The 19,088-nt window shown below is 46.2% G+C and overlaps 2 protein-coding genes and 1 long non-coding RNA gene across 5 annotated transcripts; 2 read left to right on the top strand and 1 right to left on the bottom strand.

Moving 5' to 3' along the window:
* Nucleotides 1-4,588: 4,588 nt before the first annotated feature.
* On the top strand, nt 4,589-5,381 carry LOC120701508. The gene is made up of 2 exons (XR_005686131.1): nt 4,589-4,781; nt 4,912-5,381. It is a non-coding gene; the product is annotated as an uncharacterized LOC120701508 (long non-coding RNA).
* A 2,097-nt stretch (nt 5,382-7,478) lies between these two features.
* LOC120699440 (zinc finger MYM-type protein 1-like) lies at nt 7,479-10,540 on the top strand. 2 transcript variants are annotated; one of them, XM_039983436.1, is made up of 4 exons: nt 7,479-7,622; nt 7,730-8,640; nt 8,720-10,190; nt 10,272-10,540. In XM_039983436.1, the coding sequence occupies exons 2-4, from the start codon at nt 7,739-7,741 to the stop codon at nt 10,290-10,292; spliced, it is 2,394 nt and encodes a 797-aa protein (XP_039839370.1). In that variant the 5' UTR covers nt 7,479-7,622; nt 7,730-7,738; the 3' UTR covers nt 10,293-10,540. The 2 variants fall into 2 exon arrangements, with proteins under 2 accessions (XP_039839370.1, XP_039839369.1); XM_039983435.1 differs by having other exon boundaries at nt 8,720-10,540.
* Nucleotides 10,541-13,132: 2,592 nt separating this feature from the next.
* LOC120699439 (cyclin-A1-3-like) lies at nt 13,133-17,291 on the bottom strand. 2 transcript variants are annotated; one of them, XR_005685433.1, is made up of 12 exons: nt 16,996-17,291; nt 16,006-16,408; nt 15,777-15,910; nt 15,284-15,376; nt 15,062-15,195; nt 14,887-14,962; nt 14,727-14,803; nt 14,617-14,650; nt 14,379-14,525; nt 14,148-14,273; nt 13,891-14,053; nt 13,133-13,575 (listed from the first exon to the last, which is right to left on the bottom strand). XR_005685433.1 is itself a non-coding variant. In XM_039983434.1 (11 exons), the coding sequence occupies exons 1-11, from the start codon at nt 17,221-17,223 to the stop codon at nt 13,985-13,987; spliced, it is 1,521 nt and encodes a 506-aa protein (XP_039839368.1). In that variant the 5' UTR covers nt 17,224-17,291; the 3' UTR covers nt 13,611-13,984. The 2 variants fall into 2 exon arrangements, 1 of the variants encoding a protein (XP_039839368.1); XM_039983434.1 differs by lacking the exon at nt 13,133-13,575 and having other exon boundaries at nt 13,611-14,053.
* Between the last annotated feature and the right edge of the window lie 1,797 nt (nt 17,292-19,088).

Raw genomic sequence — 19,088 nt, 5'->3', positions numbered from 1 at the left:
AACCTTGGCATCTGCCATAGCAACAAAAAAACATATAAGGATATACCAGAAATTTTGATTTCCACATAACAAACACTTCTTGCTTCCGTCCCAAACAGAATATCTTGCTAAATTTGGTAAGATGTTATTCAGGTATGGTACTCTGATATACATTAGTACAGGTTACAACCAAACCAAAAGCACAGGCCAACCAAATTGATCAAGGATGTGTAGCCAAAACTTGTCAGTTTAATTCTTCTACACTTGAATTCTATGAGCCATCCTAAATTGACAAGTAGCAGGGTGTATTACTACATTACCGACTATAGTGGAAAACCTAACATACTCAGTGCCAAGCTTTGAGTAATCAAGTGCTAGTGCCGAGATTGGACAATATGGATTTGGCTGAAAATGCAAGTCGGTAATGCAGAAGGCCATCGAGGCCATTCAGAAAATTCAGAGACAAAACATAGGCAGCGCCCTATACTGTATAACCATATACTGCATGACAGAACTGCTCTTTTGCCTAGTATTGGTTCAGAAACTGATCATGAGATTTGTACCTCGTGCCCCGTTCATCAGCTCTCCCTGGTCGGCACTAAAAACAGCATTGGGTGCGCCCACGGGGAACAGCTAAAAAGGAAGCCAGGCCAGGTTGCTTGGGCACGAACCTTTTCCTTGACGGCGTCCTCCCTGGCGAGCAGCTGCTGGCGCCGGCGCGCGGCGGCCGGGTCGGCGTCGGCGGCGTCCCCGATCTGCTGCTGCTTTGCGACGGGCAAGGCGTCGGGGGCGCCGGGCTCGGCGGCCGGGGACGGCAAGAATGGGCGACGGCCGCCCAGCGACCACGACGATCAAGAATGGGCAACGGCAGCACCAACGACGGGGGTAGGGCGCAGCAGCAAGGTGGGCGGGCAAGGCGGTCGGGGGCGGGCCGCTTCTGCGGAGGGCGGGCGACGGCGACGAGCGGGCGCGACAGCGGCGGTCGAGCGTGGCCGCGTGTGGGAGATGGGAGGGCGAACTGATAGATGGGTCCCATGTGAATAGGGCTTGAGTTGCAGGCCCGGCTGGAGTTGGGCCTCAATTTGAACCCCTATTTGTTGCGGCCTGACTTGCAAAATGAAATTTGAGAGCTCAATTTTGTAGGTCCGGCTGGAGATGCTCTTACACGAGTAATTTGCGATGTATAATTAGTTAATTACAGTAGTATCTTCACTGTCTGAGGAGGAACGATTATCTTACGCACGGAGGGAATTGGAGAATTGAGCCATTGATTAAACATGTATTTTTTTTTAAAAAAATATGACACTGTTGATATTCTCTCTCTAACTTTTCATCGTTTCAATAAATATTTCCTCTCGGTCGGTGTCGCTTCAAGTCCGCATCGCTTCTTTCACGCACTCTTGTTTCCAGATCAGTGACCGACTCGTGTTCGTCCATATCTTGGCCTCTCACGAAGTTGCCCCCCTGTGGTTCTCCTCCACCGCCATAGGCATAGGGTTGCTTGCATGACAGTAGTGCCTTTGTTTAGGCTAATGCTACTATCAGGGCATGGTTAGTATTCCGTAATTAGGCTAATCCCAGTTGTATGTTTCATATTAATGTTTCCAAGGTAGCTGCATATAAGCAGGAAAGAAATGAAATGGTGTTTGAAACTGAACCCTCCAACTCATACTCTTATGGTGCAGTTTATGCTCGAAATAGCATTTAATTTAATTTTATAACTCATCGAGGTTTGATCAGGGTTCTTTTTACCGACCGGACACCCCAAACCGCCGGCCACCGGTTCCGGCTTACCGGAGGTTAGGTGAACCTTGGGTTTGATATCCTTATATATGCACACGATTTCATGGATGAAACTAGCTAGTTTGCTGTTATGTCACGACAACTTCTATCTGTTGTGTTAATTAACGAGAACAGAATCGTATAAAATTTTTTCCATTGAAAGTAGCCTAATAATTGAACTAGAGACCAAGATTTCGTGTGTGATGCTGGCCATTGCTGGAGTGAGTTTGGCGATGCCGGCCGTCGATGTTTCGCTGTGATGGAAAGCGAATCGCGCGGTGCGGGGAGGTGGTTTGGGCAGGACGGGCTTGTGGGTCCGGGAGGGGACGAGTGAGTGGGCCCGACAGGCGAGGTGGCCGGGGTCAGTGGTGCGAGGCAGAAGCGATCCCGTCTGGTCCGGTTCTGGTCAAGGCTGCGACGGCAGTTGCCAGTTGCGCCAGCCCCAAAGCCAAGGCTGCTGCGGCGGCCTGCGGTGGCACCGTGGTCCGTGGATGAACTAACCAACAGTAGTCGTCGGCAGGCAGGCTGGAGCTTCCTTTTGGCCTTTTTGGTTTGCGATGGGCTTGGGAGGAGCCTCCCGCCCGGCTCGATGCTTGTTTGCAAATTCAAACTGAGCTTCGGTGAGTGGTGACAGTTGGCCTGATTTTAAGTGCTGTGAATCGCAAACCGAGATTTTAGTCCCATTGGCAAAAGAAATTGGGGGGCCATTAAGAAGGAAGGAAAAACGAAGAAGAAGAAGCTGATGGAGTCCGGGATGATCCGAGAGGTGGCGCCCGCCTCGCCACGCCTGCCAGCTCAACGCGTACTAGGCGAGAAGGATGCGGGCCCGGGCTGGAGGAGAGGGAGAGGAGGGAATTGAAGAATCATGGGCTACTCATGCCGCACGCGCGGCGTGGGTGGGTGGGCGGTACGGGTGGTAATGTGTCATGTTCTGGAGGTCTCTTCACAGTTTAAAAATGTCTTTAAATTTTTTAATTCAAAATTATATAAAATTAGAGCACGATCTCTTTAGGATCTGACAATTAGATTTTCTAGTTCAAAATGTTGGACCCTTTATCACCCCTAGTGGGCAGCCTCTGCTACCGCCTGCTGCTCCCTGACCCAGTTTTTGTTGGGTTCACACTGAGGGGGTGTTTAGTTGATGAAAATTTTTGGTACAAATGTCACATCAAATGTTTGACCAGATGTCGGGAGAGATTTTTGAGTACTAATTAAAAAACTAATTTCAGAACTCGCTTGGAAACCGCGAGACGAATCTTTTGAGATCTTTGACCGCATCATTAGCACATGTGGGCTACTGTAGCACTTATGGCTAATCATGCACTAATTAGGCTCAAAAGATTTGTCTTGTCGTGTACATCTAAATTGTGCAATTTGTTTTATTTTTTAAATACATTTAATACTCCGTACATGTATCTAAAGGTCAGGCAAAAAAATTTTGGGTGAAAATTATTGGTAACTAAACGGGCTCTGATTGCTCCCCCCTCTCCTCTTTTTTTCCCGGACGCGATGCTAGCTGATATTCTGGTTTCACAATCGCGTCCTCTTTGTTCCTGTCGCTGCCTATTATTTCGTCTATCCTTGATTCCTAGCTCCTCCGTTTCTAACTCCAGTTCTTGACATCGTTTCGCCTTTCTCCATTTGACTTGTACCATGGTGTGATTGCAAGGTCGAATCGCACGGGGGCGAGAGCGAGCGGCATGGCACCCCTGCCACTCTGCCCCCTGCTTGGCGCGACGTGAATGCAACCCCGCATCTGTATGCTAATTAACTGCGCATTATTATTCCTAATACTAATATATTACTAGTTAACTGCGGTCGTGATCGTATACTGTACATACATTCCCAACTTCATTGCGATACATGTACACGCAGGCACGCATCATTGCGTACGCGCGCTCGGCGAATGTCTTGGGCTCCTCTCCCGAGCCGGCAAGCAGCAGCATCACGGCGTGGTGGTGTCACCGGCACCGCTGCAGAAAAGCAGAGACGAGGCCATGCTGTTTTTTTTTTCCCTTTTTTTTCCGGCATTTGTGATGCTGCTATTTTCACTTCCTCTTCTGCCATTCCGTTCGATGGGGCCCTCCTGGCGGAGCGTCCGGCGCGCCCGTGTGCATGCTTCAACTGGAAGGCCTCACGCCGGCCCACCACCGCCCAGCACCCTTGTATCGGCAACTTTGCTGCTTCGGCTGGGATCTTTTTTTTTTTAAGATGGGATCCTTTTTCTTGACCATGAGAAGAACGCACGTGGGAATTGGAGAATTAAGCCATCGATTAAATATATATTATTTCCGTTTTAGAAAATATATGACACAGTTGATTTTTTTCGTTCGACTTTTTATCATTTCAATAAATATTTACGACCTCAAGTTAAATCTAAAGAACATTTAATGATAGGTATAGATGTAGTAGAGTGATACTTGTTTCACTTAAATGATTGAGGCCATGTTTAGTTCCAACGCAAAAAAATTTTGCGATGGAATTTTGCTAATTTGAAGTATTAAATGAAGTCTATTTATAATTTTTTTTGCACAGATGGGTTGTAAATCGCGAGACGAATCTAATGATGCTAATTAATCCATGGTTAATTCATAATTAGCGGATGGTTACTGTAGCATCACTGTTGCAAAATCATGAATTAAGTAGGCTCATTAGATTCGTCTCGCGATTTACAGCCCATCCATGCAAAAAGTTTTATAAATAGACTTCATTTAGTATTCTATGCATGTGTCAAAATATTTGATGTGATTTTTTTTGTGTTTACGGGGTTTATGAGTAAAGATGGCCCGAGTAGGGCATGTACAACGGGCCGTCGCGACCCGTTGACATGCAGTGAATTTTTGCGTTTAGCCCCCTCCGCGACCCGCAGTAACTCCCGAGCCGTCGCTTGGTTCGTCTACGGGCAACGGCCCGTGCTCCGAGGCACGGCGACGGGGAAGGCGACCGCTGTACGGCGCGCTACGGCGAGAAGACGAGGGCATGGATCCGCTGCGCGCGGAGGAGGTTTCGATACGCCAAAGGTTCGCGCCGTCCGCAACTTTCCCCATCGCCTCCGGGCTCCGGCCTCCCCCTTCTCTTTGGCGTCTCGAGCTTATTACCATCTAGAGGCCAAACTTGAGGCTCGACCCCCATCTCCTTCGTCTCTTGCAGGGCCGAGACCGCGAGCGGCAGTGGCCCAAGGGTCTCTAGCATGGTAAGGTGCTTGTCAGTGATGGCTGCAAAGATCTGAAATTCCCATCACGGTGAGGCTCGGATGGGCCAATAGATAGACCATGGAGGTAGCTGCGGAGGTTGCGGTGCCGGGGGCGCGAGGAATCGGCCAGAGGTGAGCTGTGGGCATGGAACTTTGGCTGGCTGCAGGGAGCTTCGTGGCTTCAACCGTGATCAGAAATGACGGGAGATGGAGATGCACGGGGAAGATGAAGCAAGCAATGGATGTTTAGTACTTATGTGTTCATGATTTGGTGAAATTTATAGTAAAATAAATACAGGTCTAAATAATCTCAAATTTGTTTTTTCATTATTTTATATGCCTTTTATGATTTAATGTATAGGTGGCTTAAAATTTGCTAAAAAAACATGCAAATTAATGTCTATATATGTTTTATGATTTAATATGTTATATATATAAGATTTATGTGAATTATTTGAATGTATTGTGCATTCTGTCATCTATGCAACAAAATGGCTACAAAGATCAATTATACACTAGATTACTATGAATTTGTGTGTCAAAAGATAAATTAATCACCCTGCAGACGGCCAAACAGACAACCTGACAGCCAAATAGACAATCCATTGTATAAGTTGTCTATTCAGCTGTCTTTTTAGACAAAAAGACAGTAGCTGTCTGCACTGTTGTATTTGCCCTAAAATCACTGATCAAAGTTTGGAAAAAGAAAATTCCGATGATGCTGTATGTATATACCACTGAGAATGGAGGCGGTATAAACGTGGTTAACACGTACCTCCGAACTCAAGGTTCCACTCGGTAGGCGTCGCTTCATTTCCACATCGCTCTCACTCTTTGTTTCCAGATCAACGATCGAATCGTGTTCGTCCATCTCGGCCTCTCACGGAGTAGCCCCCTTGCCGTTCTCTTGAATCACCGTAGGGTCGCTGCTTGCGTGACAATGTCTTGGCTTAAGCTACTACTCCATACGAAAACACCATTCCACATGCACATGCGGTCACCGGGCTTTGCCCGTCGATCTGGTGAGTAGGCTCCCGTAGCTTTTGGTTGCAGGTGCAGCTCACTGTGTTTGTTTTTTTATGTGGACAGGGGTAGTTCAGGGATTTGAGCCTAGGCCCCGTTCACTTCCAAAAAAATTTGCTACAGTAACTATCACATCGAATTTTCGGACACATGCATAGAGAATTAAATGTAGTTAAAAAAATAACTAATTACACAGTCTAACTGATTAGCACGAGATGAATCTAATGATGTTAATTAATCCATAATTAGATACCATTTGTCAAATAACAATGAAACGTGCTACAGTAACTTTTCCCCCAAAAATCGTGAACTGAACGGAGCCCTACTGCCTTATCTGCTGGTCCCTGTGTCCTCATCCATCCACCTACTCCACCTGAGCTCGCCGCCGCCATTTTTCTTCCTTTCGAGCTTGGCGTCGCCATTTCTGTGTCGTGCTGGCTGGACCCAGCGTGCGACGGCGGCCTTCCCGCACGGCCCCAACAGCAGCGCTCGGCAGCGACGGCAGCACCACCAGGTCAAGACATGGAGCGCCCCCCGCACCCGCGCCCGCGCTGCTGAAGCTCGTCGGAGTTTTCTTCTTCCCCAACTCCGGCGGGTTTAAAAAAAAAAGGGCCGGGGCTCGGGGAGGTAAGCCGGCCAGGTGGTGGGGATGCGGGAGGGCGGCTTTAGGGTTCTGGCGGCGGGGTAGGCGGTCAGGCCAAGTTGGGGCGGGGGCGCCATGGCCGGAGCTGCGCACGACGGCGACTTGTGGCCTCCTTTCTTCTTCCCCAACTTCGGCGAGTTTAGAAAAGAAGGACCGGAGCACGGGGAGGTAGGCCGGCCAGGCGGTGGGGATGCAGGAGGGCGGCTTTAGGGTTCTGGCGGCGGGGGAGGCGGTCGGGCCATGCTGGGGCGGGGGAGCCCATGGCCGGAGCTGTGCACGGCGGCGAACTGTGGCCTCTGCTGGCAGGGGCGGATTCAACGTGGGTGCAGTGGGTGCTCAAGCCCCCCTACCCCTTCTGGGATAGTGGAGCCCCCATGGAGCACCCCCTTCAATTTGTAGCGCCATTAGCATAGGAAGGGGGGCTGAGCTTCGGAGGTTGAAGAAGGGACCTTGGTTGGGCTGTTCTTTTTTTGGGCCAGGTGGCCAGCAATGGCTTCTTTGTCTTCCTTTTCTTGTATTCCAGGTGCGTGGCCAAAGCCCACAAGGCCACAATGCCAACTCAGGGTCACAAATCCACAATTCCCCGTCACAGCCAACCAAATCCCTAAATCGTGAATCGCAATCCCATCCTCTCAGCTTGCGCAGGCGGCCGGCGGCATGGAGGTGCGGACGGGGCGGCACGAGGGCGGCCGGCGGACCTGCTGCGCGGCCTGCGCGGCGCGAGGGTGGCCGGGCGGCCGGCGGACCTGCACGACGCGAGCGCCGAGCGCGGGAGTGCCAGACTGCCAGGGCCGCGCGCAGCTTTGGAGCACGGGGAGCCGCCAAGCCGGGCCGCCAGGGAGCAGCCGAGGCGCCGAGCAGCCGAGCAGGCAAGCAAGCTACAGGCCTGCAGCAGTCAGCACGCAAGCGGCAACCAACCGGCAAGCCAGCAGGCAGACAGAGCCAGACAGCCAGTGAGTCTGCAACGGAGCAACCGGCGACTAGAAGCAACAGCTGGATAAGGTATGTGATATGTGAATGTGTAATGATTAGCGAGCTAAATAAAATATGTAAGAATGGAATTTTTGAATATATCTACACTGATTAGATCACTGTTTTTTTATGTCTAGAATTACAAAATGTCAAAAAGGACATTATTCAACTATTTTTCAAGTGGTAGCAGTAATACTCCAGAAAATGATGATAACGCTAGACAACAGAAAATGACAAGGGTAGAGTTTCGGTGCTCAGATATTATTTGCGATCCAGGAAAGCGAAAGCCAATAGATGAATATCCATTTGCAATTAGAGATCAAGTGAAGAGGGCATATGTTTTGAGGGGTCCAACTCAATTAGCTAATTATACATTTCCGCGCAAATGGCAAAGTGGTGAATGGAGATCCTTCCAGGCACACTGGTTTGAGAGTTATGATTGGTTAGAGTATAGTGAATTAAAGGATGCTGCATTTTGCTTGTACTGCTATCTTTTCTTTGAACCCGGTAAGCCTGAAAAATTTGGGAGCAATATTTTTGCAAAGGTCGGTTATGAGAAATGGAAGAAGGCTCTGGAAAGGTTTAATAAGCATGCTGATTCCATCTCTCACAAGAATGCTAGAGAGAAATGTGATGACTTCATGAATCAAAAGAAAAGTGTGATTCGAAAAATTTATAAGTATGATAAAGAGGAACAAGAACGATATGAGATTCGTTTATCATCTTCTTTGGATGTTGCAAGATTTCTAATAATGCAAGGTGAGGCTTTCCGTGGACATTATGAGTCTTCGTCTTCTCTTAACAAGGGTACATACTTCGAGCTTCTTGATTGGTACAAAGGCAAAGTTGAGGTAGTGAAGGAAGCATATGATAAAGGCCATAAAAATTGCCTGATGGTATCTCATCATATACAGAAGGACCTAACAAAAGCATGTGCAGAAGAAGTTATGACAATGATTATGGATGAGATCCATGGTAGAAAATTCTCTGTGCTTATTGATGAGTCTCGAGATGTATCTATAAAGGAGCAAATGGCTATGATTTTGAGGTTAGTAGTTACTTTGCTCTTTTTTATTTAATTATAATTTCATGTACTATGTACTAACATATAGCGAATTTATGTGTAGATTTGTGAGTGATGAAGGAAAGGTTCTAGAGAGGTTTGTTGGACTTCAACATATTGAGAGATGCACAGTTGCTGCTTTGAAAGAAGCTATAGTTGGTATGCTTTCTAGCCACAAGTTAAGCATCTCTATGCTTCGTGGGCAGGGTTATGATGGAGCTTCCAACATGAGAGGGGAATTTAATGGTGTGCAAAAATTGATTCGGGATGAAAATCCTTATGCTTTCTATGTTCATTGTTTTGCCCATCAATTGCAATTAGTGGTTGTCACAGTTTCAACTTCTACTCCAGCCATTGCAGATTTCTTTAACTATGTTCCTTTAATAGTCAACACTGTGGGTGCATCTTGTATGAGAAAGGACACCTTACTTGCAAAACATCATGATACCCTATTGCAAAAGGTTGAGAACGGCGAGATTCTCACTGGAAGAGGATTAAACCAAGAGTGTAGCCTAGCTAGGCCTGGAGATACTAGATGGGGTTCTCATCTTAAAACTTTGCTTCGGATTTTGGTGATGTGGGAGGCTATCATAGATGTCCTTGAGATAGTAAAGAAAGATTCCATTAAACCAACAAGTAATGGCGGGGCTTTTGGTCTAATTGGTAAAATGGAGAGCTTTGATTTTGTGTTTATCATGCATTTGATGATAGAATTGTTGAGCATGACAGATATTTTGTCACGTCACTTGCAAAGGAAGGATCAAGACATTGTTGAAGCAATGCATTTGATCTTGGGTGTGAAAGATAGTTTGCAGGATATGAGAGACAATGGGTGGGAGCCATTATTCAAGAAGGTAAAAACATTCTGTGAGAAGAATGAGATTGAAGTGCCAGATATGGATAAGGAAATAAATGCTAGAGGAACATCTGCACGTAGAAGGCAAAAGGTAACAAACATGCATTTCTACCATGTTGAGGTTTTTCTTGCTGCCGTTGATGCCATTTTGTCAGAGATGAATCACCGATTTGGTGAAGTTAGTTCAGAGCTATTAGGATGCATGGCTTCCCTTAGCCCAAAGAACTCCTTCTCTAATTTTGATGTGGATAAGCTTGTAAGACTTGCTGAAATTTATGCTGAAGATTTCGATATTGGTCACATTGCTTTGTTGCCAAGTCAACTTAGAGGCTTCATTGGACGTGTTAGAAGAAGCCAAGAATTTCTTGGATGTACAGAACTTCCACAATGTGCTGAAATTATGGTCAGGAAAGGAATGCACCGATCTTATCCATTGGTTTATCGTCTTATTGAGCTCACATTGATACTTCCGGTGGCAACAGCTTCAGTTGAGAGGGTCTTTTCAGCCATGTCTATTATAAAGACAGATTTGCGCAACAAAATGGGTGATGAATGGCTAAATGACTTGATGATATGCTACACAGAGAAGGAGATATTTAGGAGCATTAGTAATGAGAAAATTATGAAACGGTTTGAAGAGATGAAAGAACGTCGTATGTTAATTCCTCAAAAGATAGTGGTATGCTTTATTACCATCAGTTTTTTTTATCCTTGAAGTTAATATTTGCACTGTCACTAATTTATTTTTTATTATTCATAGATCACTCCTGCAGAAGAATGATGTATGTTGTAATGGGACGGTCACATGTCATTATCATCTACTTCGCTTGGTACGGACAAATTCAAACCGTAACTTTTATTCTTCTTTGATGTAATTTGAGTTACTCATCTATGTTTCAATATAAAATTGCTTTAAAATGCATCGTTGGTGTAATGGTTTGTGTCGGATATATGAACTTTTGTAGTTTTGTTAGTCTAGTCTAGCGTGCTTAGATATTCAGCCCCCCCTAAATATTTTTCCTGGATCCGCCACTGTCTGCTAGCGTGGTAGGAAGGAGATAGTGGAGAGAGAGAGATTTAATTCCAGCCTTTCCTTTTTTACCCCAGCTACATGGACCCAACGTTAGTACACAATCTCATCAATCTTGACGCGAGGAGATGTTTCTACGGCCAGGATAGCCCTGGTGACCACAGGTACATGTGGAATATCCGCGTTCCTACTCCTCACTTCTACGTCTACGTGGTATACTAATTAACGAGAATGAAATTCCTATAAACTCCTCTTGAAAGTTGCTTACCGTTTATTACAGGCGCATCGTTTTTTTTTATAATCAGGCGCATCATTTAATTTATACCCAACCCTGAGTTTTGCGGCGACGGCCGTTGATGTCTGGCTGATGGAAAGCGAAAACAGGTTGGGGAGGCGGTTTTGGCAGGCCGGGCTGGTGGGTCCGGGAAGGGGCGAGTGAGCGGGCCCGACAGGCGAGGTGGCCGGGGTCCGTGGTGCGAGGCCGAAGCGATCCGGTCTGGTCCGGTTGGTCAAGGCTGCCCCCGCAAGGAAGGCTGTTGCTGCCGTGGCACGAACCAACCCTTTTGGCCTCCGTTCTTTCTGATCCTGCGATGGACTGGAGTTTCAAAAGGAAAGATCGTTCGGACTTCGGAGCTTCCAACCCGGTTCGAAGGTTGTTTCAAAATCGAAACCGAGCTTCTCGGGTGACAGATCGCAGACGACCTGATTTTTGCCCGGTACGCGTAAGCAAAATAATAATAATAATAAAATAATAATAATATATAAAAAAGAATTCCGGTGTGTACAAGGAAGGAAAAAGGAAGCTGATGGAGCAAGTCGGCGACGATTCGAAAGGTGGCGCTCGCCCCTTCGCAGCTGAACACGTCGGCGAGAAAAGGATGCCCGCGCTCGGGGTCTGGGACGGTGGCTGAGGGGTGGGGCCCGGTTCGCCGGTGCTGAACCGAACCGACCAGCTGCTCTGCTCCTGCTCGGCCGCCGGAGAGGAGGGAGGGGGATATGATGGGCTACTCATGGCGCGCGCGCGGCGGGCGTGTGGGTGCGGGAGCAGATCAGCAGATGCAGATCGGTGCCGTGCGTGGCCTCTGCGGCGCTCCCTCCCTGGTCTCTCTAGTCTCTACCACTTGGGGTAATTGGCGCGCCGCAGCGCAAGACACGGCACGTGCGACTCTGATGGTGGTGTGCGGTGCATGCAGGTGGAGAGGAAGGAACGGCCATCAGCCAGCCCATCATGGTGCCGGGGCATCCACCACGCCCACGTCCTCTCCCCCGCGCGTACGTGAGCGAGGCGAGGCCGGCCGCGGGTGGGGCCCCACCAGGTGAGACGCGTGCCGCTGCCAGGCGGGCCCCGGGCCGGGTGGCGTGGTTTTCGCAGCTGGGAAGGGTTGGCGGCGGCAATGGGCTCCAGCGAGAGCACGTGCACGAGGCGGCCATGCTGGCTTTTGTTCCTTTTTCTTTTTCCGGCACTCGTGGTGCTGCTGCTGCTGCTGCGGATTAGGATTGCAATGGTGAAACGTCGCTGGAACGCTGCAGTTTTTGCCGCGACAGGATGGGCCATTCCGTTCGTGTGCATGCTTCAACTGGAAGACTGTAGTGGACTCGTGATCACGCTGGACCTCACGCCGGCCCACCGCCCAGCACCCTTGCATTGCATCGGTAACTTTGCTGCTTCGGCTGGGGTCGTCGGATATTTTTTTTTTGAAAAACTGGTCGCCGGATAAGGTTACCATATGGTCTTTTACCAATTTTTTCGATATATATTTTCAAAGAAATTCCCTTATTCCAAATGCTGCCTTCAGTTCAAAACGGGGGCCAAGATCACAATTCACAAAGTTGAACAGCCAAGAGAAACCATAATAATAAAAGAGATTTGAATTTACCATCATAATTAACTCCATAAACATTTTGTGTAGTGCTACAAAAATATGTGCATCATCATGGATTGATTAGCGGCATTTTCTTGGGTGTACAATAATGTGCGCATCTTTGTATATGGAACAACTAGGAAACTTCTGTTTATGTAAAAATATATGCGCATCTTCACAGTGGCCACTTGCCTACACTCACGTTGGCTAGTTGAACTTGTATATTTAGATCATGGAAAGTTCGCCTTGATCATTCGCATGGCTATAGCCAGGCTAGTTGAACGTGTAATGATCTTCATAAAGGAATTACGGCTAAAACAACCAAACAAGCTAGTACTGATTCACTTTTGTGCTTTTTCGTGCTGAAAGAAAAGAAAATGGCAGATCATGGACATTTCAGCAAACGGCCGCCAACTCTGCCTCCACCGGTCCCTACCCCACGATGTCTGCCTCTGCCCTGCCAAAGCTGCACCCACGGCTATGATCGTCCTCCGACCTAGGCCGCTCCCTAATTCCTGCAGTTTGCTGGGTTCACCGATTTCTCCCTCTGTCCCCTTTTTTTTTTTCCTCCTGGGTGCGATGCTAGGTGATTCTGATTTCACAATCACCTACTTTTTGTTGCTGCCTATTTTAAGTGCATGACCTTGATTAGGGTGGCGCCGCACGTGGGAATGAAGGGAAGGAGATAGGTTTAGGGTTTTAGTTCATTATCGCTTCCTCCCATCCACCTACACTGCGAGTCATATAGTCTTAATTAGTTAACGGGCCGAATCGGCTACACGACCAGCGGCTCGCAGACCGGCTTACGGCCCAATATGAAGATGATAGAAGAACGGGGCAAGCCCAGATAAGCTGTCCGTGACATAGATATTGTTTCGCCTTTCTCCATTTAACTTGTATCATGGTGTGATTGCAACATATACCAGTTGGCGGCTGTGCTGATTTTGTGTATCCAAGCAAGCGGATTCCTAACACTCCAGCACGATCAAGGCATAACCTGAAGATGTGACGCTGTTCATTCCATGAACTCGACGGGGGCGGTTCACTCCATGAACAACCGAACAAATCTAACATGGCCCGCCTAAAGAGGGTACGAAGTGGGGATCACTCTTCAAAACCAACCAAATGTCAGCATCTGTAGGGTCTATTGTTCACTCAAACAAAAATTCATCCTGAGAAGGGAAAACAGACTCGAATTGGTAAGCTGAACCTCAAACAAAAATTCATCCTGAGTAGTTTTCCAAAACGCTGTAACAGCTAAATGAACACTGTTTTGAAATGGGATGCTTTTATGACATTATTACTATGATATGAGACCCTGTGACACCAACCTGGCACAATGGCGCCTCAAGTCTAATGAACATTACAAACGAGATGTTGCGCTTTGCTACAATTATCTCCGATTAGCGAGCGCTACGTCCGAAAGGAAAAAAAGCAGCACACTGCTGTCATAAAACATCGGCATCAAATGTGCACTATGTAATCACCTGAATTAACCCGGGGTGGGGGGGGGGGGGGGGGTGCACTCCCGCATCAACCAACACCTGTGCAGATGCTCCCCGCAACTTGGCATTTTTTCCTCTAGCGCGTCGCGTCCTCGAAGAACCCAGTAGGGATCGATGCTGGACATTGCATCTCTGTGACAATGTACTGATGAAATGAAAGGGAGAGGGTCACCATTAGAACTTGCAAACGGCATTGTTGTCTTGTTGACATAACAGATTGGCGAAGCATGGCCACTTACCTTGTACTTTTCTCTGACTGCATGAAGGTTATTCAAAGGAGCAGTACTCAAAAGGTGGTGCAGCGCCTTTACACTCTCGCACAATTCTGATGGCTTGTACCGTGTGTTGCGAGCAAGTGTGGGATTCTGCTTCCAAATTGCAATGAGAATTATCCGTTAGCCTATTTAGGTATTTGATTTGGCAACTGCAACAAATATGTATGTGAATAACATCATGATGAAGTCACTTACCCAAGGATGCTTGGTTGGATAGAGTATATATTTTGCCAAGAAGATAGCTGAGGCTGCTATTTGTGAAGGAGGGTAACAAAGTAGATTGTACTCCAGCAATGATAGCTCAGTGATGTAATTTGCCAGAACCTCAATATATGCTGGATCCTGTAGAAAGAGAAGTGGGCAAGTGCAATGGAATAACATTTATAACTTATGGAATTGCAACACTCATCACTTGATTTTAAAAGAGCAATACCTCATCACATGCTTGTGCAGCACGAAGAAATCTCCTATTGAAGCAAGACAGAGTTAGTGAAGTTCAAGTTTTACTAGTGCCATAATTTGTTTAAGATCGAAGATCAGAACCTCAAAAAACACTTTGCTGTAGGCGCACCCATTTGAAATTTCAGGCAATTCAGGACAGAAGCTTCCATTTCTAAAACCTGTTCATGTATAAGTTAGAGAGTGGCAGTGACGTGAACTGACAGATAAAAACAAGTAAACGTTGGAAAGTCGTATCACAGACCTCATCTCTGAAATATGTATTGTCAGTTATGTAGCAAAATTCTTCTGCTTGGGGTGCACATATCTCTTCACGTTTTCTGAATTTGAAGTTGTCAACATGCCAAAATCAGTATGCTAATACTGTAAAACTACCGAGAACAACTGAAAATAAGTAAAAAGGACTGGCTGGGTCTTACGCTGCTATAAGCATGCATGCAACACCAAGTAGTTGCAGCCTCTGACGGCTGATTTTGTTGCCAGAAAGATATCGGTCAATGTAGTTAACTGTCAGATATAAAGTATCAGGAACAAGACGATATTCTTCAGCAACCTGGAAACGTGAGAATACAATGTTAGGTCAAACAAGATTAATATTTACGGTTTTAAGTAAATTTACTTTATTAAGCAGAAAAGCTTACTTCCACAAGCCAATCTACCAAAATAGCCCTCATGCTTGGGTTTATATCCTTTTGAATTGTTTTCATAAAATCAGTTGACGGCCTTTCCTTACTCTGCTAGAAAGCAATGCAGCACTGTTAACAAGACAGAAGGATTCTAGGACTCTTGAACGTATATACAGATCATGTCTAGACCAAACCGAAGATTTTCTCCACATATCAGATTTATACATTCATTTGATCAAATGCAGTTCAGTCCATACACCAACAAACAACTTCTGAAAGCAATGCATTATATCTCCCAAACTGGGAAATTGCACTGATTTGCTCAAACATGATTACAGGAAAAATTACTTCAATGAGAAGCACACTTATATGAGCTACAATACAACTAAGAAACCACTTAGAATTTAGAAACATTTAAGTTCTCCTTGCTATGATGAATGCAATAACAGTTACTTAAGGATAACCATTTTTTTGCATAAGCTCATAGCTGCAGACAAGAATGTGTCACCTCAGCCTCACGCAAGAGCATGTAGATGTCAGAAGCAAGAGCAGGATACAACCGCGGCTCGTCATTGTTATTGTCAACAGAACAAACATAGTCTATTTCCATTGGATGAGGGGAATTTTTCTTCCACTTGGTTTCTGGCAAAAAAGAGACGTACACTTAAATGAGCGACAACTAAGGATTGTGGTGTTAAGCACAAATCACAAAAAGGCATTCGGCAAAGAGAACAAACCATGACCATCTCTATCCTCCAAGATACATAGGTTCTCATTTGCTTGTCCCTCCAATGACGTGAGCATTGAGTCCCCATTATTACTGTACTCATAATCTGGGCTTTTCATTGAGTCACAGGTCGACACCGTCCCATCAATGCAAACTGAGTCCTCTAAGTATTGGGGAGACACAATGCTGCTGCAGAGTGCAGGGGCAGGAGCGACATTCAGCTCACGCACAACAGTGGCCACTTCTGCAGGAGGAACATTGTGCTTTTGTGTTGTGCTGTCATGGCAAGATACAGCTTGACCTGTCTTGGCAGTAGCCGATTTCACAGCGCAACCCCGACCTGAGCCCACATAGCAAGCACTTGCCAATGATACGTTCTTCACTGGTGCAGCTGAGGTAGCTGAATTCAGCTTCTGCAAACAAATAAGGGATTAAGTTTATGAAAAACTATAAATTTGGATCCTCACTAATTGCGCACAAAATGGAGAAAAAAGATATAGTAACACTACTAGTGCATAACATTGTAATGCCAAGTGAAGGTTCCAGAGCAAACAGAGACAAAGGATTGACACACTGGGAGCATTGATAAATGTTTGTTCGAAAATGCCGATACATTTCGTGGTCCGGCACATCCTAGCATTTTGAGCATCCCTGGCTCAATGTATTCCGAGATTTGAATCAAGAAAACGTACCAATTCCATCACACATAGTCTTAAATTTAGCAAGAGGACGAACGTCGCAAGTACATGGGCAAAATTAATCGGTTGCAACCTCAGCTTCTGCCTTCTGGCCAAGTGGATGATGAGAAACTAGCAGAATTATATAAACGATACAACTAGCAATGTGGAATGCTGCACATGAGCCAAACTATAATAGCACAGAAACGAACATTCATGACCACATTTCAGGATGGATCATCAGCAATTCCCCGAACCAACACAGAAGCAACGAGCACGCATTCGATCCATCCTGAGAACAGCCGAGAGGCGCAACGACGTACCGAGGCGGCGGCGCCCGCCGGTGCGGCCGAGGCCTTCCTGGAGCCACCGGCCCTCCCTCGCGTTCCGGCTCCCCCCGCGGCGACGTTGGTGACGTCGCCGAGCGCGGCCCGCTTGTTGGCCTGCGCCGCGGCCTTCGCCCCCACGCCGGCTCTCTCCGCCGCTGCCACGGCGGGGCGCTTGGCCGTCGCGGCCGACGACGAGCGGCGGGGGGCGGCGCCGCTCGACATCGGCGAGGGGATTGGTTGGGATTTGGGAGGTAGAAGCGCACGGATGGAAGGAAAGGTTCTGCCGTTTTTAAAATTTTTCAAACCGGGGAAGCGGAGGGAGGATGATCTCGGGCTGTGTGAACGTTAAACGGCCGGTGGGGCCCGCCTGTATGTGGCTCATCGTTTTGCATGGTTCCAATTAGGGTCAGTTGGATCCATGCCACTCCAATTTCTTGAAATTGGATCTCATGTTGAAAATCATGCCATTGAGTGGCATGATTTTCAACATGACACCCAATTTCACGGAGTTGTGGTGGCATGAATCGAATTTTCCCTTCCAATTACCCACCCAGCAAGGCCCCGTTTGGGAGGGCTTCTGGAGCTGCTTCACGAGCGGCTCCAGGTGAAGTCCTCCCAAACGTTTGTTTTGTAACCGGCTTCACGTGTGAAGCCGGTTCTGAAGCCAGCGGCGGCTTACACAGGCAAGGTGAAGTCATGAAATCGTGGCTTCACGCGGCTTACACATCAATCTAACAAGTGAAGCTGTTTTGCCAAACATTTTCTAAAACGGCTCCAACTCCACCAGAGAAGCCGCTCCATCTGAGGAGCCAGAGCCGGAGCTGTTTTTGGAAGAGCCGGAGCCCTGCCAAACGGGGCCCTAGTTCTGATGTGCTTCCGGATTTTTACATGTTGTACCTGAATTGCCCCTTTTACACTGTCAAATTCCTCTATAAACGGTTTCGTGCCAAATCTGGGAATGTTTTTTCACAGCCTAGCTAACAAGAAGATTTCTCATTTGGTTCATCATTCTCATGTTAGTTGCAGCCACTTCATGTGCTTAACACGTTGCTATTTTGACGCACCCACTTTACACCGACACGATCATTGTCTTTCTGTTCTAAATTCGCTTTAAATTTTTCTAAATCAAACATCTCTAACTTAATCAAACTTTCAAAAGAATGAAGAAAAATCCCTAAATACCAAATAAATACATGACCAACATATATTTCATAGCAAATTGTATGAAACTAATTTGATGTTATAGATAATGATACTTTTTTCTATAAACTCAGACAAAATTAGACAAATTTGATATAGGATAAAGTTAGAGTTGCAAGTTTGAAATGGTGGGAGTAGCATCTTAGAGTTTTCACAACACTCTCAAAAGCAAATAACACACTTTGTTTTTCACCTCCTCGGTTGAAGCCTTCACCGATATATTGTCATTCTTTTCCTTTCATCCTTTACCTCCCATATATGTACAACCATTTGCTACTAGATTTGCATATGGAAAAGACAGGTTAGTATTAAGTTTTTCACATTTGCACACCTCTTATTCATAACTTCAATATGGTTATCTAATGTATATTTGGAATTAAGACCTTAGTTTATCTTGCAGGTTTCCTTTACCACGCATTCTATTTTCATACATTTTCATTCCTCTCCCACTTTGGCCAACCAAAGCAATGCGATGTTTGTAGGGTCTAGCAAACTCTTTTCATGCTTTATGAGATCTGAAATTGCTTTGCCTGCAATAATAATCACCTTCACATGATGAGTCACAATTCAGACCTCTCACCAATGTTCGATAATCACTTTCCTTGAGGGGTGAAACTAGTTGTACACATATATTATTCATGTTCTTTATTTACATCCACTTTCTTAATTGTTGCAAAAGATGTATGTTTCAAATTCATTTTATTGTTGATGTATGAATTTTTTTGGGCCGAACATATTACTTTTTTCATGGCCTTTTTTTGGCATGACCTGAGGTTTTCATTAAGTTTTTGTTGTACCATGATCGTTAATTTTATTTTTTCTATATTTTGTTGTATATCCTAATTGTTTCATTTTATAGATACTTTTGGATGGTTAGCTTATGGATG

The sequence above is a fragment of the Panicum virgatum genome, chromosome 3K (genome assembly GCF_016808335.1).
Source record: "Panicum virgatum strain AP13 chromosome 3K, P.virgatum_v5, whole genome shotgun sequence".
Lineage (NCBI taxonomy): Eukaryota > Viridiplantae > Streptophyta > Magnoliopsida > Poales > Poaceae > Panicum > Panicum virgatum.
The sequence above is the reverse complement of the archived record's forward strand: the minus strand, read 5'-3'. Positions and strand labels throughout refer to the sequence as shown.

Excerpts from the sequence above, each read along its gene's own strand:
- LOC120699440 (XM_039983435.1), top strand. The coding sequence starts at position 7,739 with ATGTCAAAAAGGACATTATTCAACTATTTTTCAAGTGGTAGCAGTAAT. Across the intron at positions 8,641-8,719 it reads CAAATGGCTATGATTTTGAG|ATTTGTGAGTGATGAAGGAA; the intron begins GTTAGTAGTTAC and ends ATTTATGTGTAG.
- LOC120699439 (XM_039983434.1), bottom strand. The coding sequence starts at position 17,223 with ATGTCGAGCGGCGCCGCCCCCCGCCGCTCGTCGTCGGCCGCGACGGCC. Across the intron at positions 16,409-16,995 it reads CGGCGGGCGCCGCCGCCTCG|AAGCTGAATTCAGCTACCTC; the intron begins GTACGTCGTTGC and ends ATTTGTTTGCAG. Across the intron at positions 14,526-14,616 it reads CTGCACAAGCATGTGATGAG|GATCCAGCATATATTGAGGT; the intron begins GTATTGCTCTTT and ends CTCTTTCTACAG.